This window comes from Rhinichthys klamathensis, unplaced genomic scaffold, assembly GCF_029890125.1.
Source record: "Rhinichthys klamathensis goyatoka isolate OS25496 unplaced genomic scaffold, OSU_Roscu_1.1 h1tg000192l_1, whole genome shotgun sequence".
NCBI lineage: Eukaryota > Metazoa > Chordata > Actinopteri > Cypriniformes > Leuciscidae > Rhinichthys > Rhinichthys klamathensis.
In genome coordinates this window covers 4,969,848-4,990,898 of record NW_026606718.1, presented here as the reverse complement: position 1 = coordinate 4,990,898, position 21,051 = coordinate 4,969,848, and the positions used below count along the sequence as shown (strand labels likewise).

At 38.1% G+C, this 21,051-nt stretch overlaps 3 protein-coding genes across 5 annotated transcripts; 2 read left to right on the top strand and 1 right to left on the bottom strand.

Moving 5' to 3' along the window:
* The first annotated feature begins 272 nt into the window (after positions 1-272).
* On the top strand, positions 273-4,177 carry trappc4 (trafficking protein particle complex subunit 4). Its single transcript, XM_056262525.1, has 5 exons — positions 273-470; positions 577-751; positions 1,153-1,256; positions 3,201-3,327; positions 3,449-4,177. Exons 1-5 carry the CDS (start codon positions 296-298, stop codon positions 3,525-3,527), a joined length of 660 nt encoding a protein of 219 aa, XP_056118500.1. The 5' UTR covers positions 273-295; the 3' UTR covers positions 3,528-4,177.
* Positions 3,981-15,873, bottom strand: slc37a4a (solute carrier family 37 member 4a). Of its 3 annotated transcripts, XM_056262524.1 has the most exons (10): positions 15,739-15,873; positions 13,208-13,256; positions 12,961-13,119; positions 10,975-11,207; positions 7,609-7,852; positions 7,045-7,203; positions 6,329-6,414; positions 5,880-5,993; positions 5,482-5,620; positions 3,981-4,693 (listed from the first exon to the last, which is right to left on the bottom strand). In XM_056262524.1, exons 3-10 carry the CDS (start codon positions 13,106-13,108, stop codon positions 4,527-4,529), a joined length of 1,290 nt encoding a protein of 429 aa, XP_056118499.1. In that variant the 5' UTR covers positions 13,109-13,119; positions 13,208-13,256; positions 15,739-15,873; the 3' UTR covers positions 3,981-4,526. The 3 variants fall into 3 exon arrangements, with proteins under 3 accessions (XP_056118499.1, XP_056118497.1, XP_056118498.1); XM_056262522.1 differs by having other exon boundaries at positions 12,961-13,256; positions 15,739-15,872; XM_056262523.1 differs by lacking the exon at positions 15,739-15,873 and having other exon boundaries at positions 13,208-13,376.
* Positions 15,874-17,369: 1,496 nt separating this feature from the next.
* Positions 17,370-20,752, top strand: si:ch211-261a10.5 (potassium channel subfamily K member 13). The gene is made up of 2 exons (XM_056262540.1): positions 17,370-17,954; positions 19,755-20,752. Exons 1-2 carry the CDS (start codon positions 17,540-17,542, stop codon positions 20,612-20,614), a joined length of 1,275 nt encoding a protein of 424 aa, XP_056118515.1. The 5' UTR covers positions 17,370-17,539; the 3' UTR covers positions 20,615-20,752.
* Positions 20,753-21,051: the final 299 nt, after the last annotated feature.

The following is a 21,051-nucleotide window of genomic DNA, read 5'->3' as shown; positions in this document are numbered from 1 at the left end:
TTTGGATAATAATTTACGCCGTAATAGGAATGATACTGGAAATAAAATATAAGCCTTGGCCAATCAGAGCGTTCGGTGGGCATGGCTTTATGGGAAATGTAGTTTCCAAAATCAAACTATAAACACATTAATTCAACCCTTTACAAAAAAATGCTGCATGATAATACTATTGTTATATTTAAATTATAATTTGTGTATGCGGTCTTGCATTGTCTGCCTGTTTACTATTTTTTATTTTTCTACTTTATTTCCTCACGCCACAAAGTCACATGACTGCCCCTTTGACAGGAAGAAAATGGCGATCTTCAGTGTATATGTTGTCAATAAGGCTGGTGGACTCATCTACCAATACGATAATTATGTACCTCGAACTGAAGTCGAAAAAACGTTCAGCTTTCCTCTTGATTTAGTTTTAAAGATTCATGATGAGAAGGTAATTGTGTCATTCGGACAGCGGGACGGGATCAGAGGTGCGTGTTTATGTGCCTGCAAACCATCCCATGTATTAATACATATTTGTAGGTAAGTTAACCCTTCGTTTCTTGTGAATTATATGAATTGTTTTCTTTTGTGCAGTCGGTCACGCGCTTCTTTCCATTAACGGAGTGGATGTGAATGGCAAGTACACGGCTGAAGGGAAGGAGATACAGGAATATCTGAAAGATCCTGCCAACTATCCGGTGTCCATCAAATTCGGCCGACAGAGACTCTCATCCAATGAGAAACTCATGCTGGCTTCAATGTTTCACTCGTGAGTAGATTTCCTTAAATAGATATTTCACTACTTTATTGTAATGTTCTTTCAAACCTGTATGGCTTACTTTCTTCATTGAAACACAAAAGGCATGCACATAATATCAGAAATATTTATTATTATTATCAATGTTGAAAAGAGTTGTGCTGCTTAATATTTTTGTGGGAACTGATACATTATTATTTAATGATTTTAAAGTTCCAAAGAACAGCATTTATTTTAAAATAGAAGTTTAAAATTAAAGAAGAAACTTACTGACTTTAAATTTGTGAACATTATATAGGCTAGATAAAACATAATCAGAAGCATAGCAACCATACATTTTTCATCAAAATGCTGTTATGCATTTTGAAACTGACTTGTTTTTATTCGATGTGTGTTTTCCTGTCTTTTCTAAGGCTGTTTGCCATTGGATCACAGTTGTCGCCTGAAGTTGGCAGCTCTGGTATTGAAATGCTGGAGACGGATATGTTTAAACTGCACTGCTTTCAAACACTCACAGGTCTATGTTTTCTCTTGTTGAAATGACAAAATGATATGAAAGGTGCAGTAAGCGATTTCTGAGAAACACTGTTGATATTTGAAATCAACCCAAACAAACACACCCCTCCCTTCATTGCTCCGCCCCCAAAATGCAAGAACACCCAATGCAAGAATGGATGTTTCTTTATCATAGCTGAAGGAAAGCAAAATAATGCTTCGCGAAAATGATGAACGAATGACAAGGAAGGACAAAAAAATGAACATACAGCACACAAGAGTATAAGCAAGAGTTGGTTGTTAGTCGTCAGCAGCTCCAGACAAACAATAGCTGCGTTTACATGGACACTTATAATCGGATTGACGCCTCAATCGGACTAAAAAACCTTCATGTAAACACCTTAATCGATCCGATTGAGCTCGATCCGATTGAAAGGGGTGGTTTACTCCTTTTGTAATACGATCGAGAGAACATGTAAACACTTGATCGGATTGAAAACCGAAACTAAAAGGACTGCGCATGTGCAATGACGTTGAAATAGCGTAATGACGTATGACGCACGGAACGAGCTGTTCTTCCTGTTGAATAAAGTGAATATAACTGAGGTTCCGTTATTAAAAAAATCTCATTTCACTCAGCGTCTGTGAAGTGGAGCAGGACAACGTCCCACCAGTGCTTGTTTCAGACTCTCATCCATGGACGGACAACTGGTTTTGGGCGCGGGGTTTTACTGCGTGATCAATATAAGCAGCGCGGCAAACCGGTTCATGCATCGTCTCCAAATCATGACAGAGACGAATAAATATTAAGTCTGCTGTTTAAATAAAGAACCAATAGAGGAGAATAGTTATGCGCGAACAGCGGCATATTCGTGCAGTGTCCGCATGTCAAAAAATCAATTCCGATTTGAATCTTGTGACATATAAACGCGCACATCAACCCGATTACTTTATTTATCGTTCATGTAAACACCATGTTCGGATTCATCAATCGGATTGATTTCATTCCGATTGAACCATGTAAACGCAGCTAATGACCCTCAAAACTGTACTGTTACTACAGCTAACATTACAACAACAGCATATCTTTGATCTGTGAAACAGCAAAACCAACGTTTCTCAGAAATCGCTTACTGCACCTTTAAAGGGATACTTCACCTCTGGAAAGATGAATGTGTATTTAAAATGGGTCATTTTATGTAGAAGAAATGTGAAATTATTTTTGAAATTGGAGCTTTCTAGACTGAGAAAAGCCAGAAAATGTATTTTTGGCTTATGTGGATGAAAGACAACAACTCCCAGAATGCACTTGCTTCGCTGCCCTAGGAGGCCACGCCTACCGGTAACAGAGCGCAGTAGTTAAACAACAAGTCTAGGCTACTAGTGAGTCTCCGTGATGAGTCTGTCCGAAAATGTGTTTCGAGATCGCCCAAAATGTCCGGGATTCGGCTTTTGCGGGATGGCGACTGCAGAAAGCAAGAGCTGAATCCCGGACATTGACGGCCGGACATGTCCGGGAAAAAGAGGATGGTAACCCCTACTACTCAGCTTTCTCCACAGAACAAGAGCCTGCTAGCTTAGGTTCCAAAAAAAGATGGCTGACACTAGTATGTGTACATTCTGTGAGTGAGATCCCACCCTCTATGGGCGGGTTGAGAACATGCGGGACAGCCCCTACTACTGACTGTAGTCTTTAGCCTCTGGCCAGAAAATCCTCCGATGACCCAAAATGACGATTTTGCGTCATCGGATTGGAGTTTTTCCAGACAAAAAATACATAAATCTCTCGTCTCAGGGGGATATGAGGGTGGAAAGCATGGTAATTCGAAAAATACTACAGGTTATCTACTAATACAAAGCTTAATGCTAAATCCCGAAGTATCCCTTTAAGCCATAGAAGGATGTGTTCATTTGGTGGCAAACAAAACCAGTGATACTGACAGAACTTTTTTGTGTGTTTTTGCAGGTATAAAGTTCATTGTATTGGCAGACCCTCGGCAGTCTGGCATCGATGCCCTCCTAAGAAAGATTTATGAAATCTACTCAGACTTTGCACTGAAGAATCCTTTCTACTCTTTAGAGATGCCTATCAGGTGTTTTTTTATTATTACAAACATTATGGATTTTATGAGCTTTGCAGGCAGTTCAATTTGATGCTATTATTTGATGCAACAAGGTTGTGTATAACAAAAAAAAATGCATGATTTCTTTCAGATGTGAGCTTTTTGACCAAAACCTAAAGATGTCTCTGGAAATAGCAGAGAAAGCTGGGACATTTGGACCCGGATCCTGAACTGGACTTGCATTGAGTGTGTTCATCCACCTGACAGGATCTCCAGAAGTTCTGCTGTCAAACCTGTCCACAGAAATGTTTGGGTTGCTGGCATAAGGATTTCCATCCTTTCCAGGCTTTTTTCTCAATCTTAAACGATTTAACTCAGTTTAAGACCACTGTAACTGTCTCTTTTATGTTCTTTTTTGTAATTAAGTCGCACATTTACAGTGAGACATAACCTTTGTAAATAATGTACATGGACAGTTTAAGTTTGTAATGTGATCTTGCGCAGGACTTCTAAACAAGATGGAGGAGCTCAATATGTTTCATCGAAATATGTTTATTGGTGTCTATCCAAATGAAATGAAATTTACTTGTAATTTGCGTTCTGTCAACAGAATATAAAAAAAAGTCTACTGTATCTCAGATCTGTTTCAGTCCAAAAGTTTAAAAGAAGGTCAAACAATAATATCATGAATATGTAAATCTTTTATTTATATAAACTCATTTCATTGTGCATTGAACAGTCACGTGATATAACTTACAGTTAGGTCACGTATTTCATCATACACATTACATGATTTTGTAATACTACAGAACCAGAGGTAGGACCAGTTAAAGCTCTGAAACGGATGATAAGTACAAGAAATAAATGTTATTCAAACCGATTTAATGGCAGTCACTAAAGAAATGGCTTTAACATGCCTTATTAAACAATTCATTAGTGAGTTCTGCAATGCAAGTAAAAGGAACAATGTAAAATACTGTTATCCGTATTCAAAATGAACAGAATAAATAACAATGTGTGTGCTTCTGAAAGTGACACAACATGATGGTATCCTATTTTTTTGTACATTGGTAAAAATATAATGTAATATCTTGGGAATAGATATCCACATTGAATTCATCTATTTTTCATAAACACACAAGTTAAATCCTAGACATTTTCAGCAATTGTGCATTGTGCCCTTTATACCGTATCTTAAAAACTAGTGAAAAGACATTTAAATACTCTGTTTAGTCATCCTTCTTGGGTAGGCTTCCCATCTTTGTGCGTATATTTCGGAGCAGGAAGTATCCGACTGTGGTGACAGTACAGGCTACTTCTGCTACCCAGAATGCTGTGTTCCAGCCATAGTGTTTAGCAATGGTGCCAAATGGCAACCCTGACAGGAAACCGCCAACTGCGGGCAAAACAAACACAAAAGCACATTAGTATTCTTTGAAATAGGCAACTGGCTATGTAAATGTAACGACTTTTGGTCTTGGAACGCTAATTTGGGTTGGGAATCGGATACTTGTTATAAAATATAACATTTCGATTCATCTTATCGATTGCTCTAACATGACTTTAAACCATTCAAGCGCAAGAAGACCTGCGAACCGTTTTCTGTGCTGCACACATTCAAAGCGTGCTCATCCGTGTTTTTTTGCACTTGAACGGACAAATACACACAAAATTAAGTCAAAATATCCTCGTAAACAGTGTCTTAAGTGTACGTAAACAGCTGACAAAAAAATGCATGTGTAACAGTACATTGGATCCGTGCAGCTCTTAAAGTGACAGCAGCCTAAAATTGTGCGATTGCTGATTTGTTTTTGTTTACTTGTCTTTAATAATGCTTGACATTTATATTTGTTAGGCTAGTTGTTTTTGCTATGGTATTTTTAAACCATAGGCAAAAGTTCCTTGTACAGCAGCTACACTGAAATGTAAAAAAAAAATTGGAATCGAAATTAGGAATCTATGAAAATCGTAATCAATAAGCAGATTTGGAATCGTTAAAATTCAAACAATTCCCAATCCTAATGCTAATAGAATACATACTCTAGAAAACACAGAATAAAAGTCCTAACACTGATGTTGTTACTGCTTATTTTATTCTACAAGTAGCTGACAGATAAGTGTACATTTTTGCAGAAAAAGGATCAGCATCAAAGGACTATGAAATAAAATGGAGAAAATGATCACCGTTTGCCATCAGGGCAACGATGGCATGAGAGGTTCCACAGTAGTTCGATGGAGCGCTTTCATTCGCTAGAACTCCAAACAAGGCAATCGGTCCATAGGAGGAAAAGCCAAAAGCAGCACCCAACAAAAGAATCCAGACCTGTGTGTAAAATCATAATAAACCAGTCATTTACAGACCCAATAAATGCAATTTTCTTCTAGGTTAAATGCAGTTTGGGTAGGTTTGTCATTTTTTGTTTATTTGTCACAACATAATTTGCTAATTGCTAGTCATTGGACGGTGGTACTAGGAGGAGGGACATTCTCTACTAGAAGCATTTGATTGGACAAAAATATTTGTAGTACAGAATGAGTCATCAATATTATCTGTCAGTTTTGTGTAAAGATACTGAACTTACATTTGAGCTGTGTGCTGTGACAGTAGTGCGGAAGAGGTACATGGAGACACACATCCCAGCCATCATGGAGAGCAAGAGCCCATGGCGAGGGTTTCCATACAGACGCAATCCATGCTGCAAATACAAGAAAGAGAAAAATACACCACTTTAGATGCACTACTGTTCAAAAGTAGAACAGTATGGCCACATACTTTTTAATCTATGGGTTTGCCATACTAGGGTATGTTGCGAGGGTGTTCTAAGGTATTTTGGGTGGTTGCTAGGGTGTTCTGGATGGTTGCTATGGTGAATATGTACATGTAAATTTTCAAATAAATGCTGTTCTTTTGAACTCTCTATTCATCAAAAAACCATGGGGGGGGAAATTATATTGTGGTCGTACTTTATGGCTCATTGTCATACATGGTATTTGGATTTCATTTAAATAGATATTGGTAGAATAAACTCACCTTTGAAACGGCCCTGTCTGACAGGAATCCTGCGGCTAAACTACCCAGCAGTCCTCCCATCTCCAGGGCACTCATAAAGGAACTGCCTGTGAAAATCAGCACCAATACACACTTTTGTCCATAACCCAAAAGTCTCATCGCACACTTAGCAGGCTATTTCTTAAAGAGGACATATTTTCCTCGTAATTCTGGGTTTATATCTCGCAATTCTTACTTTTTTCCTTATAAATCTGTTTACAACTCACAATTCAAACGTTTTTCCTCATAATTCTGAGTTTATATCTCGCAATTCGGACTTTTTCCCCCTCATAAATCTGTTTACATCTCGCAATTCAAACGTTTTCCCTCATAATTCTGAGTTTACATCTCGCAATTCTTACTTTCTCGGAATTCAAAGTGTACTCCTTGCAAATCTGTTGTTTTTTGTTTCCACCACAAAATAAAAAAATAAAAAAGGTAACTGCGACTTTTTCACCTCACAATTAGAAGTTTTTTCTTGCGATTGCGATTCAGACTTTTTTTCTTAGAATTGCGAGTTTACATCTTGCAAATGTGCGATATAAACTCAGAATTGCATGATAAAAAGTCACAATTACCTTTAATATTTTTTATTCCATTGAGGAAACAAGCTTCTACAACTTTAAGGCCCTCATCAGGTCACATTTGAAGCCTACACCGAAGCCTAAAAACCAAATACTTTGGACCACACACAGTACCCATTAGTGCTGACTGGCCCATGTCCTGGATGAGGAAAAGTTGTCCCCAGTCAGTGTAAGCAGTCTTCACCCCAAACACCACCAGATAGCCCAACGATAACACCCACAGATACGGAGAAAAGATGAACTCTTTGAAGGTGCTTTCATTTTTGCTGGAACCTGAAATCAAAGGTAGAGCCCAGATGGATCAAATCTACAACTGTTATTGGAGGAGAGACAGAAAAGTCCATTGGTTCAACACGAGTGACCTTCCAACACGAGTGACGTGTTAAAACATGAATTAACACACAGACACAGTAAAACACACCCCTTTGTACTCTGTTTTGGTCACATAGTTCATTCTTCAAAGAACTAGTGAGTGAAACCATTGATCTAATGCAGACTTCCACAACGTCATAGAACAGCAATGACCTATATAAGCAAAACCAGTCATAGCAAAGACAACTGAGTATGGGAAATTTATACAACATGAAGCAGCATTCCCATCTCGCTTTAATTCCTTAATGTGACCTATTTCCTACCGATATAAAATGCACATGCATGAGGATTGTGAAGTCTTCATACCTCCTTTGCCTTTCTTTGCACCAGCTTCAATATTAGGCAGGCCGACTTCACTGGGCTCATTTCGGATAATGAGCAGACAAAAGAAGGACATGACCACACAGGTCAGGCCGGAGATGGACAGCGTGGACCTCCAGCTGTAGCTTTGGGCCATCACTGTGGCAATTATGGGCCCCAAACCACCAGCCAAATTCATACTACAGGACAGCACTGCCCACCAGGTCCCAAACTGAGATGGCTCAAACCACTATTGAAACAAATTAATTCATTTCATATGTAGTACTGAAACTGAAATATGTAGGTATTATATAAAGTATACTGCAGTTTAAAAAAATTATATATACAATATATAATTATTTTTATTTATTTTAGCAAGGATGCATTAGATTGATCAAAAGTGGTAATATTTTACAAAAAGTTTCCATTTGTTGAAGGGATAGTTCACCCAAAAATTTTAACTGTCTGTTCATTTACTTTAGGCCAACCAAGACGTAGGTGTCATTATGCGACAGTAAGCTTGCGCTCCAGACTGTCATGAACGCGCTCAGAACCGTTTGCCGAGGATGTGAATAACCGGTAACGAAATTTTAAATGTAACCTGTCCTACTCGACCCGGCACCAAAATAACCGACCCCACTAATGAGGTTTACATACTCAGCTTACTGGCCTACGTCCATTGTATAAACCCTCAGACGGTCTTCCTTTCGGAGTCACATCCTGGGCCTACCCGGTCAGAAGTGACCGGAGACCTAAAAATGAAACTTCCTCCATCCCAGTAGAACCAATGGAATTTATTTTTGTTCTATAATATTTATTCTTTTTAATTTTGCATTTTGAGAGAATTTGATTGAATTTATTAATATTTATGCAATATTTATGGTCTATTTTTGCCATTGAAATTAATAAAAAAAAAATATATATTTATATATGATTTTGTTTTTATTTATTTTTTTATGCAGTATTTTAGTTTAATATAGAGTCTAGGCCTCTTAAAAAAAATGTTTTAAGCAGATTAGCACCATCTGGTGGGAGTATGGAGAGAAAGAGTAGGACCATGGTGTAACCACTAGATGGCATCTACAGCTCTCTATGGAGAGGCATGTGAATTCCCCAGCTGTTTATGGACACATTTACTTCTTTTTTTCCCCGGTGGATTTGAATACTACGGAGCCCCCCTAGTCCCACTTTGTCAAAAAAAATTATTATAACTATCTCGTGGCCTCAAGATAAGTAACTCGTGGCCTCAAGATAGTATCTCGTGGCCTCAAGATAGTAACCCGTGGCCTCAAGATAAGTAACTCATGGCCTCAAGATAGTAACCCGTGGCCTCAAGATAAGTAACTTGTGGCCTCAAGATAGTATCTCGTGGCCTCAAGATAGTAACTCGTGGCCTCAAGATAAGTGACTCGTGGCCTCAAGATAGTATCTCGTGGCCTCAAGATAGTAACTCGTGGCCTCAAGATAGTATCTCGTGGCCTCAAGATAAGTAACTCGTGGCCTCAAGATAGTATCTCGTGGCCTCAAGATAAGTAACTTGTGGCCTCAAGATAGTATCTCGTGGCCTCAAGATAAGTAACTCGTGGCCTCAAGATAGTAACCCGTGGCCTCAAGATAAGTAACTCGTGGCCTCAAGATAGTATCTCGTGGCCTCAAGATAAGTAACTCGTGGCCTCAAGATAGTAACCCGTGGCCTCAAGATAAGTAACTCGTGGCCTCAAGATAGTATCTCGTGGCCTCAAGATAAGTAACTCGTGGCCTCAAGATAGTAACCCGTGGCCTCAAGATAAGTGACTCGTGGCCTCAAGATAGTATCTCGTGGCCTCAAGATAGTAACTCGTGGCCTCAAGATAGTAACCCGTGGCCTCAAGATAAGTGACTCGTGGCCTCAAGATAGTATCTCGTGGCCTCAAGATAGTAACTCGTGGCCTCAAGATAAGTATCCCGTGGCCTCAAGATAAGTAACTCGTGGCCTCAAGATAGTATCTCGTGGCCTCAAGATAAGTAACTCGTGGCCTCAAGATAGTATCTCGTGGCCTCAAGATAGTAACTCGTGGCCTCAAGATAAGTAACTCGTGGCCTCAAGATAGTAACCCGTGGCCTCAAGATAAGTAACTCGTGGCCTCAAGATAGTATCTCGTGGCCTCAAGATAGTAACTCGTGGCCTCAAGATAAGTAACTCGTGGCCTCAAGATAGTATCCCGTGGCCTCAAGATAGTATCTTGTGGCCTCAAGATAGTATCTCGTGGCCTCGAGATAGTATCTCGTGGCCTCAAGATAGTATCTCGTGGCCTCAAGATAGTATCTCGTGGCCTCAAGATAGAGATATATCTTGTGGCCTCAAGATAGTATCTCGTGGCCTCAAGGTAGTAACTCGTGGCCTCAAGGTAGTAACTCGTGGCCTCAAGGTAGAGATATATCTTGTGGCCTCAAGATAGTATCTCGTGGCCTCAAGGTAGTAACTCGTGGCCTCAAGGTAGTAACTCGTGGCCTCAAGGTAGTATCTCGTGGCCTCAAGATAGTATCTCTATCTTGAGGCCACGAGTTACTACCTTGAGGCCACGAGATACTATCTTGAGGTCACAAGATATATCTCTATCTTGAGGCCACGAGTTACTACCTTGAGGCCACGAGTTACTACCTTGAGACCACGAGATACTATCTTGAGGCCACGAGTTACTACCTTGAGGCCACGAGTTACTACCTTGAGGCCACGAGATACTATCTTGAGGCCACGAGATACTATCTTGAGGCCACAAGATAGTATCTCTATCTTGAGGCCACGAGTTACTACCTTGAGGCCACGAGATAGTTATAATTTTTTTTTTTGACAAAGTGGGACTAGGGGGGCTCCATAGAATACATTTATTAAAAAAATATTAAATTTTTGTGTTTTTGTCAATTTCCCATTCATTTCCTATGGGTCGGTCATTTTTGACCGAAGACCAAAATCGTCACTATTTTTTTTACGACCACTTAGCATGCTCGGATCATGACCTCAATTTATTTTTGTATTCACATACATAATGCCATAAAAGTCACCAAGTTTCGTAACATTCCGATGAATGTATGATTTTTAGAAATTCAAAACAGAAAATGTTTTGGTCAGAAATGACCGAGGACCGTCTGAGGGATAAATAATGATCAGTTTCCTGCACAGACCGCATTTAGATTATTTCACTCTATAAGACCTCAATGTATCGTCAGGAGCCACGGGTATTCATTTTGTTTTGCCTATATCTTTTTTTTTTCTGTTTTAACATCTGTTCCATAGATTTTAAAGGATCTTCATGGAACCATCGATGCCAATAAAGAGCCATTTGTATTTTTATGTACAATGCAAGTCCATATACTGAAGGAACGGACCCATACCTTGCGTAGTACTTTTGCACATGGTGGCCATCCTAGACCTTGACCCAATCCATTCAGAAACCACAGGCCTGAGAACACCACCACCGAGGAGGACTGAGAGAAAACCACGTTGATGCCGCCAACCATAAACAGCCCAATAGAGAAAAGCCATCGTGCGCTCATCTGATCGGACAGCACACCGCTTATGAACTTGCTAATGGCATAGGCCAGCGACTGACTGCTAGTGATAAGACCTGCAGTGCACAAAGAAATAAACACTGATTATTAGACTTCAGAAGAAAGTGATTACAATTCAGAATCACTCAAAAACATATGGGTTTGCAAAGATTGGGCAAAAGAGAAATTCCAAATGCGTTATCACTCTTCATTGGCTTATGAACTGTAAATTCAGTGATAAGAGCAATTCAATCACTGTGCTGATAAAGTAGATCCGGGGCAACACACCAAAGCGGACTCACTCATTTTAATATTGTTGTATGTGGTCGATCTCATGACATGATTTATTTGCTGTTCAGAAAATAACACTGGCTCAGCTCAATCATGTATGAAATTAATGATAATGGAATATGACATAACAGGCCAAATTTGTGTGTAAATGTTGCTACTTTTATTATAGTTTATTATATTCTGTTTATACTGTATAATCATGACTGACATTTAAAGAAAAAAAAAATGAAACTAAACATGCATTTCAGGTGCATTTTCTAGACAGTTAGACATCATACAGCTTTTTTTTTTTAACAGGGTGGAACGTAGATATGTGAATCTGTGAATCTGTAAATATATTACCTGATACTTTCTGATATTTAATTAATTTCTTTGATGAAATTTCAGTAGGGTAATGTTAAGTAACAGGGTGGAATGTGTATGAGTGGGAATAAACAAGATATGTTGATAAAACACCAAAAAGATCACAACTAAAAAACAGCATTGACATGAAATGTTTTTTTCTATTTGAATTTCTCAAAATAAGATGTCACATCAGGGGAATCAATGTCACAGTGTGTCAGTTTAATCTTTTACACCTGCATTTCATACACACTAACAGGGTGGAAAAGAATATTGGAGATACGTAGAAAACTTACTGAACACTAGCATTAAATGTTTTTACATGTTTTTGAAAGAAGTCTCTTCTGCTCATTTATACAGTGAAAACAATAATATTGTGAAGTATTATTACAATTTAAAAGAACTGTTTTCTATTGTAATATATTTTAAAATGTAATTTATTCCCATGATGCAAAGCTGAATTTTCAGCATCATTACTCCAGTCTTCAGTGTCAGATTCAGAATTTGCTGCTCAAGAAACATTTATTATTTTTTATCAATGTTGTTTTATTATTATCAACAGTTGTGCTGCTTAATACATTTGTGGAAACAGTGCTACATTTTTTTTTTTTGGAATTCTTTAATGAATAGAAATTTCATGAGAATAGAATTTATTTCAAAGTATATTTACTGTCACTTTTGATCAATTTAATGCACCCTTTCTGAATAAAAGTATAAAACAAACAAAACCTTTTGAATAGTAAGGTATACTATACTGTTGAGGAAAATTAACAATTAAAAAAGTAATAAACATATCAATCAAGAGATTTTTGTATGCAATCTATAACATCTGCTTAATATTGTCATTTTATAATATTTGTCTGTTCATGACATCAAAAGATGACAGTCTCGAACATCTTTTCTCTATTAGGAAATACATTATCAATGACTGGTAGTGTACTGTTTATTCAAATATGTGTATTATGTTCTGTTGACATCCAGCTAAATCTGAATAATAATCCTTTTGGGAGCTTTTTTTTTTATTTCAAGATGATTTGGGCACTGAATATCACTGTCTTAGTGCCTTCTCCCCATTGTTTATCATACTCGTTTACTGTAATTCCAATGAATGCATGTGTGTGTAATAGGTAATAAACATGAGTGGACACATGACAGAGAGGTAAGACAAAGTACAAGCTACTAGTTGCACATGCTCACCCAGATCATCCTTATCCAGCGGGATCTCCTGCATTACAGAGGGCATCACGAAGGAAAATGTCTTCCGGTTAAAGTAATACAGGGTGTAGCCCACAAACATGGCCAGGAATATAGTAGCGCGGTAGTAGCCATATCCACTCTTCGCCATGGTTGGCACAACTTTAAAAAATGATAAGGAAGGAAACGTAAGGGTCTTCTTCTTCAGCTCGACACAGTTACCAGGAGCATCTGAGGGCTATGAACTCACGAGTGTGGATCTGTGGAACATGAAGAGCTGGTGAGGTCCGGGGAAAGAGCTGTAATCAATGGCAGGGTTAATGGTCAACCTGGCAGAGATCTTTGGAGTGTTCTCCGGCAAACAACTGTGTCATGGGACGAACTGTTACGTACTCTACTGAACTAAAACGTTTCCTTTGCAGCAGGTCTACTGTAGCCAATATTTTTTCTATTATTTCTGCTTTGTTGTTGTCTTAAACTTGTTGTGAAGAGGGCGTTTTTGAAGATCCCCTAATCTGAGGAGTTTAATGATTGACGCGGGGGTCTGTATGTGACAGTTTATAGGTTTGACTCTTGGCGGCGTGTGTTGTGTAAGATTGCACTATGGTTGTGAATGCTCTTTAGGGGTCAAGCACCAAATGTGCACCACCAACAGCACAGCGTTGTCTAATTAGTCTAGAAATATGTTTTTCTTGCTGAATTAAATGTATTCCTTGCTTTGAATCTGAGTAGATTTTAAAACACTTCCCTGCTGAGAAAAAAAAAAAAAAAAGGTAAAACCAGCCAAACCCAGACAACAACATAGTGCGTGTACCGAACTATGTTGCAGTCTGAGAAGTTGCCTGGTCAAAGCTGGTTTAGCAGACTGGTTTTAGCCTCTTCTTTAGATGATCAGGAAGGTCTTAGCTTGTCAGGCTAATCCAGCTAAAACCAGGTCAGACCGCTAAAGACCTTATGCGCCAGAGAAACAAGCGCGCAGCCATCTTTAGAATATTGTCTTTGAACTTCTGTTTTTGCGGTCGCTCTGTATATTTCTATGGCATCGCTGTCGAGGAGTAATTAGGTGGTGAAGTGAATTTACTTATTGTAGATTTAACGAAAGTTATCACGAGCATTGTAATGTTTAAAGCAGATGTCATAACAAATGTCAGTAGACCGGAAAGATTTTAAAATGGGCAGTTCATTCATAAATATGTTAGATCGCTGTGGAAATACAAACAGGAAGACAGCAGGGCTACATACGGTCTATAGGTGTGGTCACATTAGCAACATTTCGGTTAAATTTCGCAGCATATGTAGCGATGCACAGGTCACAGAAGTCGCTTTCAAACGAAGCAGCTTTCTGTTGGTCAATGCAGCGAATTTGCATTATTGACTGCATTTTAAAAGCTTACGCCACACCATTCGCATCATAGGCCAACCGTTTGCATCACTCAGTTTTGCACGTAACGCGTTAAAGTTCCCGTGAAATTAAAATTGAAGTTTTTTGGCTTTTAGTGTGAATATGTTAGCCTTAGGCTACTGTTATTTATAAGCTAGTGAGCTCCAAAACAATGACAGAATTTGCATTTACGCATTCAATACTTAGTCTCTCACTTCCGCCAATATGGATCAATGGTTTTGATGACATCACTCTGCACTTCAGCTTCTCATCAGATTTTCTGTCCAATCAAATGCTCTCTAGAATCTAAAGCGTCCCGCCCCCTACATTATAAATAGACACTGAAACTAAAATCAGTCACTTGTTCACATATTTAAAATGTTCTACTTGGTGAATGGCACATAGTGCATTATATTGTGATATTTCAGCTGCATCCTAATTCGCTACAGTAGCAACTACATTTGGTTTGAAACTTGATTTGTGACTGTTGTCACTGTCATGTGACCTATGGGATCAGTTGCATCACTTCACTGCCTTTCACAACTCCTCTCCCGTGGTCTCATGGGATAGTAAAGTGTCCATCAAATGCACACTTCAATATATCACGGAAGTATAGTAGGTCATCCGGTTACTTTTCACCTACTGTTTTATGAATTTGAAATATAGTATCTCACTAAGCATATTCAGATGCAGGGAATGTGAATGCACCAACATTGCCTGTCCGACATTTTGAATTTTGCCATATTTTACCATATCAACACATAACCTAGCAACATGTGCTGAGGCTAAACGTATAACCAAATTGCAATACGTTTTGATTATTTTTGCTTAACACTCTCTGTCTGCATTTATAATAATTTAAAAGTAAAAAATTATAGCCTACCAATTTTTCCAAATTTGTATTTTAATGAAAACCTAGGGTTTTTTCTTTCTTTTTTTTTTTTCTTTTTTTTGGAACTCCTGATATAACATCCTGACACTATCTCTTTTTTTCTTTCTTTTTTTTTGCAACAGCGCCACGTATCGGTCAAACGTTATAAGCAATGTAAAATCATAGGGACTGTATGTTCAATCAAATGTAGCATATATCCTATTTATGGCCACATTGCTGCTTGCAGAAATGCTTTGTGTTTAACATATGCAGACCTGACTGTAATACTACATACGGGTATTTTTCTTCCTACTAATAGTTAAAAGTTGGGAGATGCTGCTGCTCAGTGCGTCGTGAGCTGGTGTGAGACTGCAGCTCGCAAACGTGACAACACGACCAATACAACAATCATCCACTAGCTAACCTGCAATAAACAACAATGTCGTTTCTGTGAGTTAAGAGGTTAGTAGAAGGGTAATGTTGAAAAAAATCTGATAACTGATAGTCATGAAAACAATAACATGCCTACTTCCGTGAACAAGAGGTTGCCTTTCGGATGTCTGTTCCAGCAAGCAAACACTTTTCATTAACCCTTTATCCACGACCAAACCATGTCGATCCGACACACGGTCCTTAAATGTTCATGTTTTTTCTTATAGTCAGACATTAGTGGATTTCGTCTAAATGCTGTAAATGTAAATTCCTGAAATACCGGTCAAACTAGCCTAATTCAGTCCATTGCTTCCACCTATCGGACGAGTTAGAGTAACAACTCAAATGAAGGCTTATAAAATCATATTGTTCAAATGTTCTTCAGTGTTTTTATTACACGAAAATGTGGATTTACACAAACTGTTTACTGCTGGGCAAGGAGGGATAAATGCAAATATTGAAATTACAATTACAGAATTATGCATTTGTTTTTACAAGCTACATAGTGTCATTCAAAATGATACATTAAATGATCAGTGATATGAAATTGTAAACAAAACGTGATGTACACTACCAAAAGAATGAAGTGAAAGAAAGAAATACTTTTAACAGCAAGAATGCGTTCAATTAATCAAAAGTGACAGTACTAGAAGACATTTATAATGTTACAAAAGATTTTGGTAACACTTCGTTTTGATGGTCCACTTTAAAAATTACAAGTAACTTTGCAACTACATGTCAACTTACTCTCATTAGAGTATTAGTAGACCGTCTGCTTAATATCTGCTCACACTTTATTTTGATGCTCCTCAACAGAAATTCTATGAATAAGTAACTTTGCAACTACATGTCAACTTATTCTACTAACCCTAACAGTCTACTACACTAAGTTAATGATGAGAGCTAGTTGACATGTAGTTGCAAAGTTACTTTTAGAACTTTCCATTTATCAAAGAATTCTGAAAATAAAAATTCCACAAAAATAGTAAGTAGCACAACTGTTTACAACATTAATATAAGAAATGCATGACTTGTCATAGTCCCAGCCTGTGTTCGCCTTGTGTGGACTTTTATGTTATTTCCGGTTCTGCACCATGTTTTGTAGTCCTCTGTAGTTTTTCTTGTTGATTAGTTCTTTGATTGTTCCCAGATGTGTCTTGTTTGCCAATCACCCCTCGTATTAAACCCCAGTGTTTCTTGTACTCCTTGTCAAGGCTTGTCCTGTTGGATGTTATGTTTGGTGCACTCATTCGTTTCCCTGTGTTGGATTTGTTATTATGTTTATTTTATTATTACGCTCACTGCATTTGGATCCAACTCTCCTTTGTTTTTGACCTCACACTATGTAACAGCACTTAATCAACACATTAGAATGATTATTTTCGAAGGAGCATGTGACACTGAAGACTGGAGTAATGATGCTTAAAATTCAGCTTTTCCATCACAGAAATACAGTACATTTTAATATATATTTAAATAAAAAAGGTTATTTAAAATTGTAATAATATTTGACTGTTTTACTATACTTGTTGCTTGGTATGTAAAGAGACAATCCCTCTGAATCCCCCAAAATCTTGGCACAATGGTGAAGATTCATATGTAACCTCTTGCAAAGTATGAGACCTCAAACCTCTTGCCCAGATCTTTATCCATAGACACTACCATGTGTGGTAGTAATAAAGGCAGGGCAATAAAGCACAATATATGAAGTGTACATAAGCGGGAAGATGGCAAGGATGGTCATGTTTACCGTTTGCTACTCAGCACAGCATTTTCTGCAGCAGCTTCTGAATCTAAATCTGGTTTTGGATCAATAGCTTTTAAGAATGGTATGCTAAATATTCTGATATAGGTAATAAACATTAAATTTGAAGTTTGGATTGTTCTCTGGAGGTATAATGCAATTGAAGACCTGCTGGTTTTGTCATCTTTTTACATTTTATTTCTCGATATTAATGGCTCAGTCAGATCATTCTGGTAGGAGCAGGACAGACTGTGGCTGCATTTGGTCTCATATCAACATAGACTTCGTCCGAATATTTCTGTTATGGTTTGTGATTGTTTTCTACACCTTGTTTGGGGCTGCTGTCTTCTCGGCCCTCGAGAGACCTTCAGAACTGGAGGCACATTGCAAATGGAACAGACAGCTGGCTGAATTTGTTCGGGATCACCGGGTTCCTCTGGAGGACTTGCGCGAGCTCCTGGGACACTATGAGGGGGCCATTGCCGCCGGGATTCAAATGGAACCACGAACACCCCGGTGGGATTTCTCAGGAGCTTTTTACTTTGTGGCAACTGTAGTCAGCACTATTGGTATGTGTGCTCGAGTGAACCATGACACCATATCTATCTATCTATCTATCTATCTATCTATCTATCTATCTATCTATCTATCTATCTATCTATCTATCTATCTATCTATCTATCTATCTATCTATCTGTCTATCTGTCTATCTGTCTGTCTGTCTGTCTATCTGTCGTCCGTCTGTCTATCTGTCTATCTATCTATCTATCTATCTATCTATCTATCTATCTATCTATCTATCTATCTATCTATCTATCTATCTATCTATCTATCTATCTATCTATCTATCTGTAGACTGTCTGTCTTTCTTTTTCTTTCTATCTATCTGTCTGTAGACTGTCTGTCTTTCTTTTTCTATCTGTCTATCTATCTGTCTGTCTGTAGACTGTCTTTCTTTGCTATCTATATATGTATTTGTCTGTAGACTGTTTGTCTTTCTTTTTCTATCTATCTATATCTATCTGTCTATATGTCTCTGTCTGTCTGTCTGTAGACTGTATATCTATCTGACTGTCTGTCTGTCTGTCTATATCTATCTGTCTGTCTTTCTTTTTCTATCTATCTATCTGTCTGTCTGTAGTAGACTCTGTCTTTCTTTTTCTTTCTATCTATCTATCTATCTGTCTGTCTGTCTGTAGTAGACTCTGTCTTTCTTTTTCTTTCTATCTATATCTGTCTGTAGACTGTCTGTTTTTCTTTTTCTATCTGTCTCTATCTGTCTGTCTGTAGACTGTCTTTCTTCTGCTATCTATATATGTATTTGTCTGTAGACTGTCTCTTTCTTTTTCTATCTATCTATCTATCTATCTATCTATCTATCTGTCTGTCTGTCTGTCTATTTGTCTGTAGACTGTATATCTATCTATCTATCTATCTATCTAATTGTCTGTAGACTGTATATCTATCTATCTATCTATCTATCTATCTATCTATCTATCTATCTATCTATCTATCTATCTATCATCTATCCATCTATCTATCTATCTATCTATCTATCTATCTATCTATCTATCTATCTATCTATCTATCTATCTATCTATCTATCTATCTATCTATCTATCTATCTATCTATCTATCTATCTATCTATCTATCTATCTATCTATCTAATAAAAATTGTAATTAAAACATCTGTGTGAATTTGGTATTTAGCCACTAACATAATTATCTTTATTGACATAAAGTCTATTTATAACCTGAATAACCTTTTTACTCCATACATCTGTCCCTATATTTGAAGAAGCTTACTAATATTTCTCCCACTTTACAGACTCCATGTAGTAATTAGCTTCGGAAGAAACAGCATGTTCACACACTTCAAGGTAGAATGGCTGTTTACACGTGATAACCATCTTCAACATCTAGTTTTATCAGCCTCTGAGCTTATCTTTCAGAAGTAAAATAGCAAGAAAGTCAATTTCCTGATTCAAATCCCCAGGGCTCAGATTATAATAGCTTTGTAATCATGGATACACGCAAGCATATCTTAAAATGTCCAATGTAAAGTGTAGTCTGTCAATATACAAAATGAAATGCGTACATACACGTCATTTTGCTTGCATAACGCAACAAAAGATTACCTCAAGATTATGGAACGATACTCAAGGCTGATGGAAATCTTGTTTTTGTTGTGGTAGAACTATAATTTCACTTTCTTGTAATTCCACTATGTCAAAATTAATTGTTTATAGGCTATCATTCTGCTTTTTAGATTGAATTCAGGAACAGCATATATCCATTCTACTCTCAGCATTTCTACTCATAGTATGGCAGAAATAAAAGTATGTATTCACTTGTGTGTCCATATCAGGTTTTGGGATGGCAGCACCCGCTACCCTCAATGGAAAAATCTTCCTGATCTTCTATGGGCTGATAGGCTGCGCAACCACCATCCTATTCTTCAACCTCTTTCTGGAACGCATGATAACGCTGATTACATTCCTCACACGCAGATGTCGAAAGCAAAAACAAAGGACAAAGCTGAGTAAAAAACACATTGTCCCACATTTAAACACACAACCAGAAAAAGGAGACGGCCAAGAGGACTGTAAACCTTCGGTTTACTATGTAACCCTCATTTTGGCAACAGTTACACTTCTGGTGAACTGCGGAGCATCGGGCCTGTACTCGACTATGGAGGATTGGAGCTACCCAGAGTCTATGTACTTCTGCTTTGTGGCTTTTAGCACAATGGGTTTCGGGGACATGGTGAGCGGACAGAAGGCCCATTATGAAGCACGTTGGGTCTACCAGATAGCCAACTCTTTAATGATCATCCTTGGTGTGAGCTGCACCTACTCTCTTTTCAGCGTGACCGCCATCATCATCAAGCAGATGTTGAACTGGGTTTTGTCTAAGCTGTTCAGTCTGCATTACTGTGGGTCTCAGGGCTGCTGCTCCGTCGCCGGTCTGAAAGTCAAAGAACTGGCCGATCAGCAGATCCAGAACACAAGCAACCATCCTGGCATCTGCCATGTGGTCAAGGCCTCTCACCCTTCCAAGAGCAAGTGTAAGTGTGCCAGCACTGCAGTAGAAACTGTGTGCCAGAGCCTGGACACAGCGAACAGCAGCCCAACCTTTGAACACCAAATCAGAGATCTGGAAAAACTGCCAAAGTATGATGGAGAGAAGGAAGTTTTCAGTCCTGTCAGCAAGAACTGTCACGGTTAGGATATGAGAACACTGTCAAATCATCAGCAGCAAGAGAAAATGCAACAAAAAAAACCCTGGTAATTAAAGTAAAAAGAATGGAGAAATACGGTAAAAACCTGTAAATGTTTTTTCATTACTATGTGAAAATGTGATTTTCATTTAACAGGGTAATGCATTTAATTTGTAAGTATGTGAATTACCTTTTAACTTAGGGTAAACCTCTATATTGTATATTTAATATGTGTACTTTTACAGTAAAAATATTATTCCACAGTACATGAAAAGACATTCTGAAAATAAAAAATTGAATAAAATCTCCAAAATTGTGACGGGAATCGTCACATGATTAGTTGTTGTAAAAATAGCAATACTTAGGGCGCGTTTACACGGCAACGATGTACTAAAACGGAAAAGTTTTTCCTTTGCGTACAAGCGACAACGTTGTCAAACCAATC